Source organism: Neophocaena asiaeorientalis, unplaced genomic scaffold, assembly GCF_003031525.2.
Source record: "Neophocaena asiaeorientalis asiaeorientalis breed wild unplaced genomic scaffold, Neophocaena_asiaeorientalis_V1.1 scaffold5, whole genome shotgun sequence".
Lineage (NCBI taxonomy): Eukaryota > Metazoa > Chordata > Mammalia > Artiodactyla > Phocoenidae > Neophocaena > Neophocaena asiaeorientalis.
In genome coordinates this window covers 3,451,605-3,467,887 of record NW_020174698.1, presented here as the reverse complement: position 1 = coordinate 3,467,887, position 16,283 = coordinate 3,451,605, and the positions used below count along the sequence as shown (strand labels likewise).

Here is a 16,283-nt window from a genome sequence, read left to right as displayed (position 1 = left end):
ACTCGATCTTCTGTAAGACTTAAAATGTATATAAATATGAATACATATATGAAAATAAAAATTTAAAAGTATGTGTTTGAGTAACACTAAAATAGAGGTTTCATGATTCCATTACTGGTCTCCATTTAATGAGAAATCATATGTAAACATATTATTGGAGAGGCATGATGATTTTTTCCTCCTGTTCTAAAAGTTTAAAACCTTTATTCCACAGTGTCCTTTTAAAAAGCATTTGTGTTTGCGTTTGGTTGGTTTGTTGATTGGGGGTTTCCTCACCATCACCAGAAGTAAAGGTTGGCACCATTTTCCATCTGTATAACAATCCAATGTAAGTTGAAATGTCTTCATGATGCAAACTGGTGACTATGTGCTTTAACCCATTTTAATTCTCTCACTCCATGGAAACCCAACCTGAGACTTTTGTTCATGGTCGTATGTAGTGTAAGTCACAAAGTAAAAATGGAGACATGTTGGATAGTGTCCCCCGCAAAATTCATGTGCCACTCAGAATCTCAGAATGTGACCTTATTTGGATATAAGATCTTTACAGATGTTAATTAAGGTAAGGATGGAAATGAGATCATACTGGATAAGGGTGGGCCCTAAATCCTATGAAACTATGCTTATAAAAGATGGGAAACGGGCTTCCCTGGTGGCGCAGTGGTTGGGAGTCTGCCTGCCGATGCAGGGGACACGGGTTCGTGCCCCAGTCCGGGAAGATCCCACATGCCGCAGAGCGGCTAGGCCTGTGAGCCATGGCCGCTGATTAAAAAAAAAAAAAAAAAAAAAAAAAAAAAAAAAAGGATGGGAAACAATACAGAAAGAGACACAGAGAGAAGTCCATGTAAAGATAAAGATGGAGATTGCAATAATGTGACTGAAAGCCAAGGAACATCTAGGGTCACCAGAAGCTGGAAGAGGCAATGAAGGACCCTTCTCTAGAGCCTTCAGACAAAGCATGATCGTGTGAACACCTTGATTTTGGACTTCTGGTCTTGAGAACTATGAGAGAGTAAACTTTCATTGTTTTAAGCCACCCAATTTGTGGTAATTTGTTACAGCAGCCCTAGGAAATTAATACAAGTCTTGTGCTTTAAAATCTCTAAGTTCATTCTTTAGTTATGAATTCAAAAGACAGGGGCTATTCAAGGTGTTGGCCTTTCTTGATAAGAATGAAATTTGAGGCCAGGATTATAGGATGTGGCCATGTTGGCTTTCAGTTAGAATAATTTTTTTTTACTGAGATCTAATTTTCAAAGTTTGTAATAGAATTGCCAAAGAATAAGCAGCAGATCATCTTCACTGTGAATAGTCCGTTTTCTTTTCTAAGAAACTCAAGCAATTATTTAAAATTAGATCTATACCAAGGCAAAGAGGAAATCATTTATTAATAGAATTCCATCACAAAAAAGTCAAAACAGATGATAACACAGCATCAATTTTAAAATAAGTATCCCAGATAAATATAGTTGTGTCTGCAACTATTATATATAAATATAGTTGTGTCTGTTAATCTTTGGCAACAACTTTTATATCAAAAGTGTAGTTACCTTCATGATAAAGAAAGTTGTGATTTTTACCTATAGAGTCAAACACTTGGTGATTTCTGTGACCTACTATGAGGCCTTTGCAAAACATGCTATATCATTATTCCACCATGGTCTAGACTTCCTAAATTTAATTTGGGGGAAAAAAGAATGATTGCTAATAAAGCAATCATGTAAATCACCAGAAAGTGAAGGGAAAGACTAAAGTAGTTATAGCTTAATACTGAATAGAGTTTTAATTTTGTGATTGCCATCATAAACTGCTTTTCATCCAAAATAATAGAATTCTAGATTTTATTGAAATTACTCCTGTCCTCCCCACAAGTTTTTAGGGCTTAGTTGTTAAAAAAGGATTTCTTTGTTGTTGTTCTATGACTGTTGGAAGTCGTATCTTTTATAATCTTACCCCTAGCCTAAAGTGAAAATGGGGGGGGAAAAATGGAATGCAACTATTGAAAAGGGCCATAGAAATAACTGTCATAGCAACAACCACCACCACAACAACAACCATTATTTATAAGTGTTTATCATATGTTAAGCACTAAACTAAGTCATTTTACATGTATCATCTCAGTTAATACACCCTAAACGCTATGGGACCCATCCCTGCTGTCATCAGGTTAAATAGGAGGACTCTGAGACCCAGTGAAGTTAAATTAAGGGACTTGTCCAAGTTCACACAACTAACTGGTTATATAAGCAGAACTTAGACCCAGTCCCTTAGTGTCGTACTTGCCACAATAACTTAAGAGAAAAACATGAACAAAAATCATAATTCTATTAAGAACATTCACATTTTATAATTTAACAGGATGTGAGCATTACACTATACATCCAACATTTAGTTCACTCTTCTGCCCAAATTCATTTGAGAAGTGTTACACCCTACCCTTCCTGGGTAGATTGTCTCACTGTGGTCAGTTCTGGAATTGAGTTAAAAGAAAAAAGAACTTATTCATGTGAGGGGCAGTTTAGTATTCGCCTAAAATTCTGGCTGAAAATAATACTGGCTTTATCTAAAATATGTCACAGTGACCAGTTAAAAAAAACCCAGTACAGTCAATCAACTGTTTGTTTTGTCTATTGAGTAACCCCCAAAAACACATTTAGCAAATTTCAGTACTGAATTGATCTAACCCATGTCTGTTTCTGTGTGGGAGCTATGTGGTATACTCAAATGCAATGGATGAAGAATTCCTAAATTCTTCTACTAATGGGTTCTTTAGAATTGATTTAGAGCTTCTAACTAAAGAATGGTCCTCCTTTCTCTAGGAGGATTGCCCTTTGCAAATTTTAAGAATAAGTATCAGATGACCCTTCTTGTCATAGACCATGGATTTAAAGCTCTTCATCCTAATGATTCCTCAGAAAAAGAAAACAAAGACAAACAAAGCCTGAGGTTTGTTGTTCTTATTGTTGTAATTGTGGTTGGTATAACAACATTGGATGCAGTAAACCCTCGAATGACAAGAGTCCTAGGCATATCCTGAGTAGATTGAAAGTTGGAAATAATAATAAATAAGAAAAACCATTTTCCAGTTGTTATTTCCAAAGATAACTGCTATGGGCTGATTTGTGTCCTCCCTGCCCCCAAATTCATGTCAAATTTGTAACTGTAACTGTATTTGGAGATAGGGCTTTTAGGAGTTAATTAAGGTTAGGTGAGGTCGTAAAGGTGGGGTCCAATAGCATTGGTGGACTTATAAGAAGAGGAAGACAGAGAGACCACTCTCTTTCTCTCCCTCCTCAAAAGTACTCAGAAGGAAAACCATGTGAGGACACGGCAAGAAGGTGGCCACCTGCAAGCCAGGAAGAGAGTTCTCGCCAAAAACCAACCAGGCTGGTACCAGGATCGCTGACTTCCAGCGTCCAGAACAGTGAGAAAATAAATGTTTGTTGTTTAAGCCACCCAGTCTATGGTATTTTGCTGACTAAGATGATAAAACTATTAGCAAACCTTAAAAATATGTCAGAAAAGTAAAAAAAATTTTAAAAAGCTTTCCACTTGCTCTAAACGCTTATAAATTTACCTGCTGCATGATCAGATTGATAGAAATTAAACAAGCAATTTACAGGGTTTCAGTTAGGGCCAATAGTAGGTAGTAACAGCCTTAACAACCTGCACATTTTTTCTGGCCATTTCTCAAAAGCAGTAACTTTAAAAAGTTATTTTACTGAGAGTAAGTTAACGACAACATTTGCTGGAACGGCTCATATTGATGAGTTTTCTCAGATGAGTAGTCAGAGGTAGATTGCTAAATATTTTTCAACTAATTGTGAGCTCCAAATAAGAAGTGAAGCCCACTGGTACTTTGAACAAATTATAAACTTCATAGAGAACTTGTGATCTGCCTTTTCTATCAGAATCAAACAAAATATTCTACTCTAGCTGTGGTTAACTTGATCCTTTATGCTACAAATACACTGGCAGAAAATAAATTGGCTCCCCTTCTTTCTACTAATGGATCCCCTTATATTCAGAGACTATATTTCCAAAATTTCCTTGTACTAAAGAGGCTAATAGAACGGAAGCAGAAGTGATATGTATAACTTCTAGATCCCATTATTATAAAGAACCTGCTCGCCCTCTACCCTCTTTTTCCTCCCTCCTGAGGGCTGGTGAGGGTAAGCTGACTTTACCTATGTATATGAAGTCATCCAGCTCCCAAAGGATTACAGAGTAACAAGACAGAAGGAACCTGGGTGCCTGGGTATCTTTGTGAAGTAGAGTCACCCATCCACTCTGGACCACCTGCCAAGGTCTACACTATAAGAAAGGGAGAAGTAAATCTGTGACTTGTCTGAGCCACTGTACGTTGGAGTTGTGTTTAGTCCTCTAAATAATGTGCATATCTTACAGTTTACAGTGTGCCTTCCATATGCTATGTTCTAGAACATCCATCCATTCATTCAACAACTACTTTTTAAGTACATCTTATGTGTTAGCTCTACTCTAGGCTCTGAGCACACAACTAAGCCAAGCACACAAAGTCCCTAAACTCAGAAAAACTTTCATTACAGTGATGGGGGAGGAAATGGGGCAGAGACAATAACAAAGTAAATACAAATAAACACAATAATTTCAAAACAGTAACAGTAGTTTAAAGTGAAGGCTCTACACTCAGATTGGCCCATGTTTAAACCCAGATTTTGCCATTTATCCCCTGTAGTGGCCAGCCTCCAAGAATGACCCCCCCAAACAGAAACATGCACACTGAACCACACCTCCTCCTTTATAGACCCCTCCCCTTGAATCTGAGCAGGCTCCATGACTCACTTTTGACCAATAGAATGAGGCCAAAGTGATGCTGTGTGTCTTCCAAGGTTAGGACATAGAAGACTTTCAGCTTCCACCTGGATCTTATGGAGTGCTCACCCAGAAAGGGGTCAGCTGTCATGTAACAAGATCAACTGCCTGAGACTGCCAGGCTGAGGAAGCCATGTGGAGAGGCTGTACAGAGAGGGATGCCCGGCCAGACCAACCCTAGCTGTTCTGCCCATGGCGGTGTGTGAATGAAGAAGTCATCTTCGATGTTCAGCCTAATCAAGCCTTCAGCTGACTCGGCTGCCTTCTGACTGCAACAGCATGAGAGACCCCAAGTGAGAACCAGCCAGCTGAGCCCAAGCAACCACAGAACCAAGAGAAATGACACTAACTTAAGCCACCAATTTGGGTTATAACACAGCAGGAGCCAACTGGATCACCAGCTTCATGAATTAAGCACATTTCTTACTCTCTCTGTGCCTCCACTTTCTCACCTCCAAGGTTCCTATCTCATAAGGTTGCTACTAGAACTAAGTGAGTCAATCTGGAAAGTGCTTACAACAGTGCCTGGTTTGTGGTAAACATTTAGTAAGTGTTGGCTATTATTATTTATGATCAATAAATAAAATAGGATGATGGGACAGAAATATTCATAGTGGATGCTCAGGAAGTTCTTACCTAGAAGATGACCCTTGAACTTAGACCTGAAAAATAAGGACTCCACCACGCAGAGAGCCGGAGAGGAGCCTCCAAACAGAGAGAGGAGCGAGGACAAAGATCCTGGGGTGGCAATGATACAGTGTTTTTGAGAGATACAGACATGGCCAGTGTGATTGGAGGGTGGTGAGCCAAACAGAATCATGTAAGCCATGATAAGGAATTTGGATTTTGTATTAAACACAATAGAAAGCTTTGAGGGATTTTAAGAAGGGGAATGGCTTGGATCACTCTGTTGGAAGACGATTTTAGAAAGGCAAGAATGGAAGCAGGAAGAGCATTTAGAAGACTTTTGTAGTCATCTTAGTAAAAGACTTTGGTGACTTGAACCAGTGTTTAGCAGGGGAGATGGAGAGGAGAGGGCAGATTTGAGGATGTGTTCATTGAATGAGTGGCCCTTGGGCTGCCCATCAGGTCCCCATGGTAGAAATGAGATTTATTTTAACAAGGCCACTTTGGAACTTACATTACTTTAACCCCTTAGACAGAGTTCAAATCATTATACCCCAGGATGGCTCGAGTTTGTCTCATTTTGGATAGTTCAGGGTTCAGTTGCTACAGATTCTTGTTACTAAATAGGGGATGATAGAATATAAGTTGTCTCACCCATTTCTTATTATTATTCAAACAGGAAAAGCAATTCAAAGCAATCTAGCTTAGTGGAAGGAGCATTACTAGGCAAATCAGGACACAGGTTCAAGTGGCAATACTGTAGCTGACCACTTATGTGAGCCTGCACAGAATTCTTGACCACTTAGGGGCCTTCTTGATTCTCAGCCCCTTCCAATTCTAAGAGTCTATCACTTTGGAGCTCTATTTTAAAATACTACATTACCTGGACATATTTTATGCTCATGAGGTCAGGAGTCACATCCTAAGTACTTTCTTGATGGTCCCAGGATCTAAACTCCATGACTCATGATTTTTGGCTCCTTGAGGCTAAAAGCACCTGCCACAAGGACGTAATTACAAGCAGATCATCACCAGAAAGAAGTTGTGATTTTATTTTTTGCCCATCTTATCCTAACCTGATAGGAAGGGGCCTGACAGTAAGTTGGCCTCTTTGTTTTATTGCCATCAATAAGCCATATTTAACATAAAATGCTTTATAGGCATCTTTCAAATAATCCATAAAATTTATTATTTTTAGGAAAACTTGGGAGGTTTTGCTCAGGCTTTACACTAAGATACAGAAAAGTCATCACTCAAGCAAGTTTTTCTAAAACTTCATTGTTACGGGTGGAAAGCCTCTGGCACACATTCTACTAGGATTTCCATTTCATAGACTCACAGACATAGAAATCAAACTTATGGTTACCAAAGGGGAAAGGGTGGGGAGGGATGAATTGGGAATTTGGAATTAACAGATACACACTACTATATATAAAATAAATAAGCAATAAGGACCTGCTGTATAGCACAGGGAACTATCTATATTCAATATCTTGTAATGCCCTATAATAACCTTATATAACCTGTAATGGAAAATAATCTGGAAAAGAGATATATACTTGCTGTACACCTGAAACATTGTTAATCAACTATACTTCAACTAAAAATTGCAAATATAACTTTAAAAAAAAAGATTTCTATTTCATATAGCAGCTCTTTCTTTAGTGGTGACAACAGAAAAGAGAGATTCTACATAAAATGGGAAAATGGAGGCACAGAACCTCACATGGCACCTGACAGGAGAGCTGTTCAGTTTCTTCTCTCTTCTCTCCTAATATTGAGCAGGTCTAATAAAATATGCTAGTGTTAGAAGACTTAGGATGACATCAAACTCGATTTGTAAAAATTTCACTTCTCACTATCTGCCTGAGTTTCTTTCAGCTCACTTGCCCCTTAAGGTAAACTCTGTCTTTCACGTACACAGGCTTTGTTGCTTTCAGAGTTACATTTTGGAGCATGTGGGATGCAAGGTTAACTCTTGGATCTGAAAACCATGAGTCTTTCTTTGGACTTTATTGTTGCTGTCTGCCAGCTTTAAATTTTAGTGCTGTAGCACTGGATCTACAATTCATTGAATTAAATGAAAAGGAGGGGGACAGTAAGGTGCACCAAGAGGACTTCTGAATACTGATCATAAATGGTGCCCCGTAGGAAAAGAATATGAAAAAGAATGTACATACGGTATATGTATAACCGAATCACTTTGCTTTACAGCAGAAATTAACACAACATTATAAATCAACTATATGTCAATAAAATAAATTTTTAAAAATGGTGCCAGGTAAAGATAATAGCATCACCATCACTGATGTCCTTACATAGCTACCAATCTCACTCACTGGTGCTGTATTCACTTTGGCTGCCAAAATATAACAGGCCAGCATCATTATAATTTGAAATCAGTAAGGGGAGATAATGCTCACCTGACAAAATAAGTTAAAATTTAACAAAATACAGTCAAATTTCAATAGTCTTATAAGCTGAAGATGGAAAATAATCAACTAGCAGCAAAGGATACAGTGGCAATTATGTCCAATGGAGAAAGAGGTATCGATTTGCATAGAAGGTCAGCACATCGTTGAAGTGGTGTTGGTTACCATCAAACAAAGAGGATAACACATTTGGAGGTGTTAATGAAAAGTGGAGAAAGAAAGATAGAATTGGCAGTTTCGCCAGTTTGCCAGCCTGTGTGCCTCCTGGCCAACTAGTAGGGAGTATGAGAAAAGGACTAAAATTCGAGTTTAAAGATATATTTCCCTGCCCCCTGGGAAAGAGAATGGGATGATGGTAGATGAAGTCAGTTCAAAAGAAGCCCTGATGTTTCTCTTCTCATAAAAAAGGAAGCAAATTATCCCATCCAAGTGCAACTGAATCAAATTTGAACTTCCTGAAAATTTATCAGTTGATAAACGAGGATTTACGTTCAAGGATACATTCCATGCCTAATCTTCATTTTACTACTTTTGGAGATAAATCTTCCTTAGCATTGAAATCTTTCAAAGATAGCCTTTCTTGCAGAACAAATTGTTGGAAGTGTGCAACAAATTGGCCAGATGTCGCTGAGGCATAAATTCTCTCTTAAAAGTAAGGTAAGAGCTTTTAGTAACTACCTCATGCTCTCACACCACTAGTTTTCTACTTAGTTCTTTGAAACTGTAATGTTCCAAGGATTTCTCTTGTTATTGAAAGAGTTAATACAGTTTCTCAAAAATGCTTCTCTTCTCACAGAATTATAGTTTATATTTTGGGAGAATCTGGCACAGCTTAAGTTACAGCTTAACTGATTTTCTCAGTAGAATCCAACAATAAGTCATTTCCCCCACCCATCTGTCCCTAAGTGTTTATTAGTAGGGTAGACACAAAATGTCAAGAGGAAAAAGTATTATTCATCTTAATCTACTGTCTTCAAGACTGCACACCAGGTACCTAAATAACAGCCTTCTTCATAGCTTGCTCCCAAACAGGTAGCTATCGCTTAGAGGGTTTTTACAAATACCCCAAGTTCATTATCAACCCACTAGCCCTTCCCAGACTAACTGTATCACTGCAGGATAAGTGGATTTAATTCTTACTTATCTAAAAAATAATACTCATTGCTAGGCACAAAAAGCAGCTTGTGGCATGAAGCTAGTTTTGCTCCTTTCCAGAAATTGCTGTTTTTAAGTTTCAAACCTTAGAAAAATCAGAGAGCAGAAATCTATTCGGATGTATATATTACTATGATTGTTACTATCCCCCAAACAGCCTCAGCAGCTTACCAACTGAAGGGTAGCAGAAAATCAGACCTTCTCCCTCCAGTAAGAAAAGTACTCTAAGCAAGATATTCCTAGCTTACTAGCCTGGTATGTGGTAAGGCCATAGTTCTGATTCTTAATTATCATCCCATTCCAGAGCCCAAATAAATAAAGTACCTGTGGTTATTCCGCAGATATCTCAGTAGCTACACACACACACACACACACACACACACACACACACACGTTTCACAAAGTATTGGCCAATGCCCACTTTCACATAGCTCTTTGAGTCTAAAAATAACTTAAACTTTCATGTCTTACCAAGACTGAGAAAAGGGAGGGAAAATCAAAGAAAACTAATTTGGGAATCAGAGGGGAAACATTTAACGGGCCTGTTGGGTGTTCTCTTAATGCTGTCTTGAATCTCAGATTAAATTATTATACTTTCTGTGTTGTAGTGCTGGGTCATTTGTGCATGAGGACAAAGGCAACTTCAACTTGATATTTCTATCATCCCTGCTGTGTGAAGAGTCCTTTTCCTGGTTTATAACATCAATCACTCTCACAATAAATCTTAGTAGTGGATATGGTCATTTAAATCTCCACCTGCACAAACAACAGAAAATAAGAGAGCCCATAAATCTCTACACCGGTGATTAACAAATTTTGGATCCTGGGCAAAGATATTATGGGGGCGGGGGGGGTCTCACTAATTCATTAATAAAGACTGATTTGCTGACAATCTGTTTAGTTTACAGCATAGGGGGAAAGCAAACAAGACCCTGCTAACAAAACAAAATGTTAGAGGTTAGTGAATTCCCAGCTGAGCCCAGGATTAGAGATATGGTATCTTAATGTAGGAGAGGGGTGCAGATTCCAAGCCAAAAGCTCAGAATCCGCTCTTGCATTTTGCTCTAGCCCCTCATTGTCAATCCTTAATTTCAAGGAAATAAACCTGGAGAACTAGTAAGAAAGATTCATGCATTCTGTCTCTCTGATTTCATTTCATCGATGTCATTCAATCCCTTGGTTTCTGGTTCCCTTTGCTTTTCTACTTACTCCCCAGATTTTCTTCTTCTCCAGGAAAGATGGTCGGGGCTGGAGTTAGAGATGGAAAAAAGAACCTTCTGAACAGGACATTTTGCTTAATGTTTTGTAATGTCAGTTTTACATGCAGAACCCTGGTAGCCAAGAGGATGTAAGGAGAAGGCGAAGGCAGCAGGCAGCACTGGGAGGGAGGAAACCAGAAGTCCCGGACAGGGTGATATCTGAGAGCAACTAACATTCTTAAGACAATATTAACTGCATTTCTAGAAAGAAATTTAGGGGAAAGTTTTGATTTCATTAAGAAAAGGTTATAGGTTTTAGTTTCACTAATAAAAGATTATCGACTAACAAAATGTTTTCCACACACCAGTATTACTCTATCTCATTTCCTCCACTCCCCCTAAACTGTGTGTGGTTGTGCGTGGGTGTGCAATGGTCATGTCTGTTCGTGTACACACCGGCAGTTCCTCGATATCTTTAAAGTGACCAGGTGTAGATGGATTTTTTGGTACTTTCTCTGTCATCACCCTAATGATCCTAGAAAGCACTTATTGTCTTAATTCACCAGAGTTAAGGTGTGAAGATATCTTGGAAAAGCCACAGTCTTATAGGGTGTTGGCAGGAGGTGGTTGATCCCTGCCTGCATTTTAATTGGTATTTTCTGGGGGGAAGCGGGGAGCCAGAGGATGCTAGTGAGATTTGTGGGTGGAAGGCCCAGAAAGAGCAAAAGGATGTGGTCGTTTTCCTAAAGTTCTCAGTTTCAGGCAGCTATGACCTGTTAAGAAGGAAAGCGGGCCTTAGGAGATGGGCCGCCCCCGGAGAAGGAGCTTCAGTAGGGCCCGCTCCTCCCCAGACCCGCCAAGAGTGGGAGAAGGTGACTGGTATTTGCGTCCTGCAATGGAGTTGATTCACATTAAAGGCTGGAAATCAGGGGCTGTGCGTGAGTTTCCCTCCGGTTGTGAAAGGGGTCTAAGAGAGTTGCTGGGGCCTGGCAGGCCCCTCCCCTGGGCTGCAAGGATCCGCCTCTATTCCCCAGATAAATTCCTAGTGTCCACCAAATTCCTCAGCGCTCTCTCACACTCCTCTACGGCCACGACTCCGGGGGTGGGGAAACAGAGCGTCGGCTTCCTGCCCGCAGAAGCCCTCGCGGCTCCTTCTCAAGACTGCGAAGGGGAAAGGGGTGTGAGACCCAACCGGACCCGCAACTCCCGGCTCCCAAGCCGAGGTGGCTGCCCCACACTCCACGTTCGGGGGGTCCATTGGTTTCGGGGTCTCTCTCTTCTCTTCCCTTTCTCCTCTCTCCCTTCCCTGTCTCTCTCATCCTCTCCCCCAAACATGTCCACCGGCTCCCTCAGCGATGTGGACGACCTTCAAGAGGTGGAGATGCTGGACTGCGACGGGCTGAAAATGGACTCGAACAAGGAGTTTGTGACTTCCAACGAGAGCACCGAGGAGAGCTCCAACTGCGAGACCGGCTCTCCCCAGAAGGGCCGCGGCGGCCTGGGCAAGAGGAGGAAGGCTCCCACCAAGAAGAGCCCCTTGAGTGGGGTCAGCCAGGAAGGGAAGCAGGTCCAGCGCAATGCGGCCAACGCGCGCGAGCGGGCCCGGATGCGGGTGCTGAGCAAGGCCTTCTCCAGGCTCAAGACCACGCTGCCCTGGGTGCCCCCGGACACCAAGCTCTCCAAGCTGGACACGCTTAGGCTGGCGTCCAGCTACATCGCCCACTTGAGGCAGATCCTGGCCAACGACAAGTACGAGAACGGTTATATTCACCCGGTCAACCTGGTAAGTTCTCCGGTGCGGCGGCGGCGTCCCGGGGAGGGGGGCGGGGGCGACCCAGCGCGGCTGCAGTGGGTCCCCGGTGAGAGGGTGCGCGCCAGCCTGGAAGCCGCGCATCTTAGTCACCGCCAGCCAGCGTCTCTAGGGAACCGGTGCAGGCGATCCCCACACGGCCCTCACTCTCTGCCTTCCAAGCCGCGGGAACGCGGTGATTTATGCGAGTATTTGACGTGGCAGCCCAATTAGGAGTTTGCCGGCGTATCGAGCTGGCAAAGAGGAGGGATCCCTCCGCACTCGCGCCAGCGCCTTCTGGGCCGGTGCGGGACAGCGAACACGGACAAGATGCTGCGCGCTGAGGCGGCATTTTAGTAATCCTTTTATTCTTTCAGCTGAAGAGTAGAACTTGATTCCCCGCCCCCTCTAATTCCTGTAAATAAGAACAGCCAACTCTGTTTCTTTCCCAAGGATATGTAGAACCTTTACATATGGACACATCATGCCCCCCCCATAATTGTCACATAAGTCCCCAACTATTTAAATATTCTGCACTTATCCTACAGATGGATTAACATTCTCGAATCTCAGAATTTCTAGCAAATACCAGCATAATCAGAACATTATCACGAGTATTAGTGTAATAAATAATATTAAAATAGGTCACTCTCCTTCAAGTTTAAGAACATGATACTTTTTATCTTAAAGAATAATGCTCATTGAGTCTAATATTTTTCTCAACCGCATTTTACTGTTTAAGAACTATATTTTAATTCCTTTTTCGTTTGATTTAATTTTAAACCTTCCAGGGGCTAAAGAAAAACAAAAACTAACTACCACCTCTGTTTATATATGATAAGAAGGAGAGGTTTTCCTCTTAAAAGTCTTCTTATCGGTGGGCACTAGAGAGAGAGGTTTGAAGGTTTGAATTGTCTTCTCTCTGAATTGGTTTCAGGAATTGGGGGGGGATGCAAAACCACATTTTGCTGTGAAAAATATTTTTCCTTCTAATTAAAAGTCAGGGTTTTTGAATGAGGAAACAGCTTTTTAAAATCTGGAACGAAAATGAAAGCAGTGCCTTCATTTACAACTGCTGCTGCCTTCATCTTTGACTAAGAAACTTAAGGGAGCTTTATTATACACAGAACGGAGAAGGGAAGAGAAAGCTATGCTTGCTCAGCCCAGTAGGAACACAATGTGAAAACACGGCTATATTCTTTTATTAACATTATTTGTTTTTAAGAGCTGGCGATTAATTTAGAAACTGTGGTTAAAACCGGCGTTTGTGATGGAGGAAACTAAAGATAGAAGTAGGGAAATCCATGGGGGTGAAAGAGAGAGGGCTGGGAAGCCTACCAGCACGTCAGAAGAGGGCCAGCAGGGCGCTTCACCTTGAACCCGGCGCCCAGTGGCGCGAGGTCCTTCTCGGCTTCCCTGCTCCGGTCCACCCTAGCATCTGCCTCCGGGCTGTGGCAGGGCAGGAGCCACTTTGGGCTTTCCAAGGGTCTCCTCTCTTGGGTTTCACTTCAAACCCAGGGCGAGCCCCTCTTTGCTCTACCACCTCGAGCTGTGGCTTGGCGCCAACGCTGCTTTCTGCTTTACCCAGCCACAGGGCGCACTAGGTCACCGGGAAAACTGCAGAGATAACGGGCCTCTCCAACTCACTGCCTGCCCCCCACCGCGCCCTTTCCTTTGGGCGCCCTTTCCTTTGGTCTCGGGCTCCCGCCTCATCCCACCCCTCCTCCATGGCCACTTACCTCCTCCACCCTCTTCTCTCCTGCAGACGTGGCCCTTTATGGTGGCCGGGAAACCCGAGAGTGACCTGAAAGAAGTGGTGACCGCAAGCCGCTTATGTGGAACCACGGCGTCCTGACCTTGGAGGTGCGAGTCTGGGAAAGGCGCGCTCCCGGGGCGGGGGGGGGGGGGGGAGGGGGCCCCGGGAAGGCGACCCTTGCCCTCCCTGCTCTCTGTCTCTTCTTCCCCCTTGCAACTCTCCTCTCCCTTTCCCACCCCTCGAGAACACTTTACAGCGACGAGGAGATTCGTTTCCAAACCAGAGGACATCAATTGTACTTACAACGATTCCCATCTATTTAACTTTATTAACTTCTACCGTGAATGACTCTGCGAGCCTTGCTGGTCCAAGTGCAATATGTAATTATAAATATATAAATAGATAATAAGAGCCTATCAATGTGTATCTTTTGTACAATATGTTGTAAAATGTAGATCATAGAATAGCTGACTTTGACAGTCACATTTATAAAGTAATTCACTTAAAGATATATATTTTTTTCAAACAAGTTTTGCTACTTTCAAAAATAAATCTTTCTTTATATTGCTAAAAGCCCTGACATTTGGTGTGATTTTTTAAAATATATATTTGGAATAGAAAGATGGGGAACTATGGGGGAGCTATATAATAAAAGTGGTTCTTTTGAGTCTCAATCCAAACTTCTAGAGATAGACAATGATTAAATATGATTTCCACTGTGAAGGTGCAGATCCTATTTTGTACTGAAATCTCAAAAAGAAACTAGTCCCTCAAGTTTGCACGTTACTTTTCAGACAACTAGAAATAATTAACTGTAAACAAAGAAAGGGAAGGATTAAAGTTATTAACAGTTACACAATTCAAGAGAAAAACACACCAGAAAAGAAAAATCTGATTTTCAGTTATTCCACAGTTTAATTGCTAACACGAGCAGGAAGGTAAACTCCACATTCTATAACTTTCCAGGTGCGTACATGAACCCAAGCAACCCATAGCTGCAAAACAGTGAAGAAATACTGGGAGCGATGAAGAACATAAATGCCATACCTTTGGAATGTGTTTTACGATTTTCAAAGGGCTGCAACGTGTATTTTATATTTCTTATTAATAATTGATGATTACTTATAACAACGCGCATGCCTGCATTTCGGTTACATTAGCCAGCGCGTTCAGCTCCTCTCCACGACTTCCGGTGGATTGGGTTTTAATTTAAACATCTTCCAGGCTACGGAACAGCTCGTTGGGGAAGATTAAGTTGAGATAAACAGAGAGGCGCGTCCGAGGAGCCTGGGACCGGGTTCCCTCTCTGCCCCAGCGCAGCCAGCGGCGGCCGATGCGCCAGATGCCACCGGGGCTGTTTAATGTTCGGGGTTATGACCGCAGTGTTTACAAGACGTCTTCGGTTATTTATACTGTTATTCCTCGCAGAGGGCCTTGAAACTTCCGCTTCATTTGCTCTTTCTTTTGGATTTTTTTTTTTTTTTTCCTTTTTCTCGGCTCAGTTAGGTACCTTGAGTAAGGGCTCCCCAGCTCTTGCACTTACCTTCAACCAACACCAAAGGCCGCTTAGGGGGTGGAGCCCTCAGCCTGGACAGCAGGGAAGGAGCCGGCGATGCTCTTGACCCGGGGAACCGCTGTGCCAGGAGGGATGTTCTCTGCCAGAGACAGTTACCACGTTACCAAGTCCACATCTCCATTCTCCAAGCGCTGGGAACGCGGGTGACTCTTCATCCACGTAGCTGTCATTCGCACGTCGGAGGACCTCTCAGGGTGTCAGGCTTCCCTCCCAGCCCCTTAACCCCCTACCCGGACTTGACCCTCAAGAGAGCCTTTTAAGCTCTGGCCACCTCCACCTTTCCCAAATTCGCTTCTACCAGAGGGATGGACCGTCTACCCTCACCTCACCGATCCAGAGTTCAAGTCAGAGATGCGTCCCAACGTGATTCAGTTGTCTGCGTTTCACATTCAGCAAATTTTCCAAGCTCCCACTCACATTTTTACAATAAGTACTCAAAATTCTGAGCACTCTGCACAGGCGGCCCCTAGAGAAGGAATTCCTGCTTGCTCATTCTTTGACGACCCCCAACCGCAAAACAATTTGTTAAAAAAGTCCTCATGCCTCCCTCCGACAACTTGCAGTCTGTGCTTTCAGCATGAGGCCTGAAGCTGTGCACGCGGGACACGCAAGTTAAGCCCTAATTTTGCGTCCAGTTCTTTCCTGAAAGCGTTTGGATTCTCAGTTCTTTCATCTCCAAAAGTGGGGATAAACGTGATTATAATGATAATAATAATCGTACTCATACGTTTCCTCTTTCACCTCACAAAGCCTTAGTGGTGCTCAAATGAAGTTATAGTTTTGCAACTGCTTTGCAGTGGAAAAGATCCGTGCACATATTGGTCACTTGTACTAAGTGGCTGGCGGTGAGCTGCCTATACTAGACCCGACCAGACCTGAAAGTACTCAGGCAGGA

General features: G+C 42.3%; 1 protein-coding gene and 1 long non-coding RNA gene across 3 annotated transcripts in view; one reads left to right on the top strand and one right to left on the bottom strand.

The window, feature by feature from the left end:
- Positions 1–16,283, bottom strand: part of LOC112409133 (uncharacterized) — an 89,266-nt gene that overhangs the window by 37,519 nt on the left and 35,464 nt on the right. The window lies entirely within an intron of this gene.
- On the top strand, positions 11,321–14,385 carry TCF21 (transcription factor 21). Of its 2 annotated transcripts, XM_024759069.1 has the most exons (3): positions 11,321–12,050; positions 13,822–13,919; positions 14,057–14,385. In XM_024759069.1, the coding sequence occupies exons 1-2, from the start codon at positions 11,601–11,603 to the stop codon at positions 13,909–13,911; spliced, it is 540 nt and encodes a 179-aa protein (XP_024614837.1). In that variant the 5' UTR covers positions 11,321–11,600; the 3' UTR covers positions 13,912–13,919; positions 14,057–14,385. The 2 variants fall into 2 exon arrangements, with proteins under 2 accessions (XP_024614837.1, XP_024614836.1); XM_024759068.1 differs by having other exon boundaries at positions 13,822–14,385.

What these genes read in the sequence shown, in the direction of transcription:
- TCF21 (XM_024759069.1), top strand. Translation starts at nt 11,601, where the DNA reads ATGTCCACCGGCTCCCTCAGCGATGTGGACGACCTTCAAGAGGTGGAG. An exon ending in ATATTCACCCGGTCAACCTG is followed by an intron (nt 12,051 to 13,821) that starts GTAAGTTCTCCG and finishes TCTCTCCTGCAG; the next exon opens with ACGTGGCCCTTTATGGTGGC.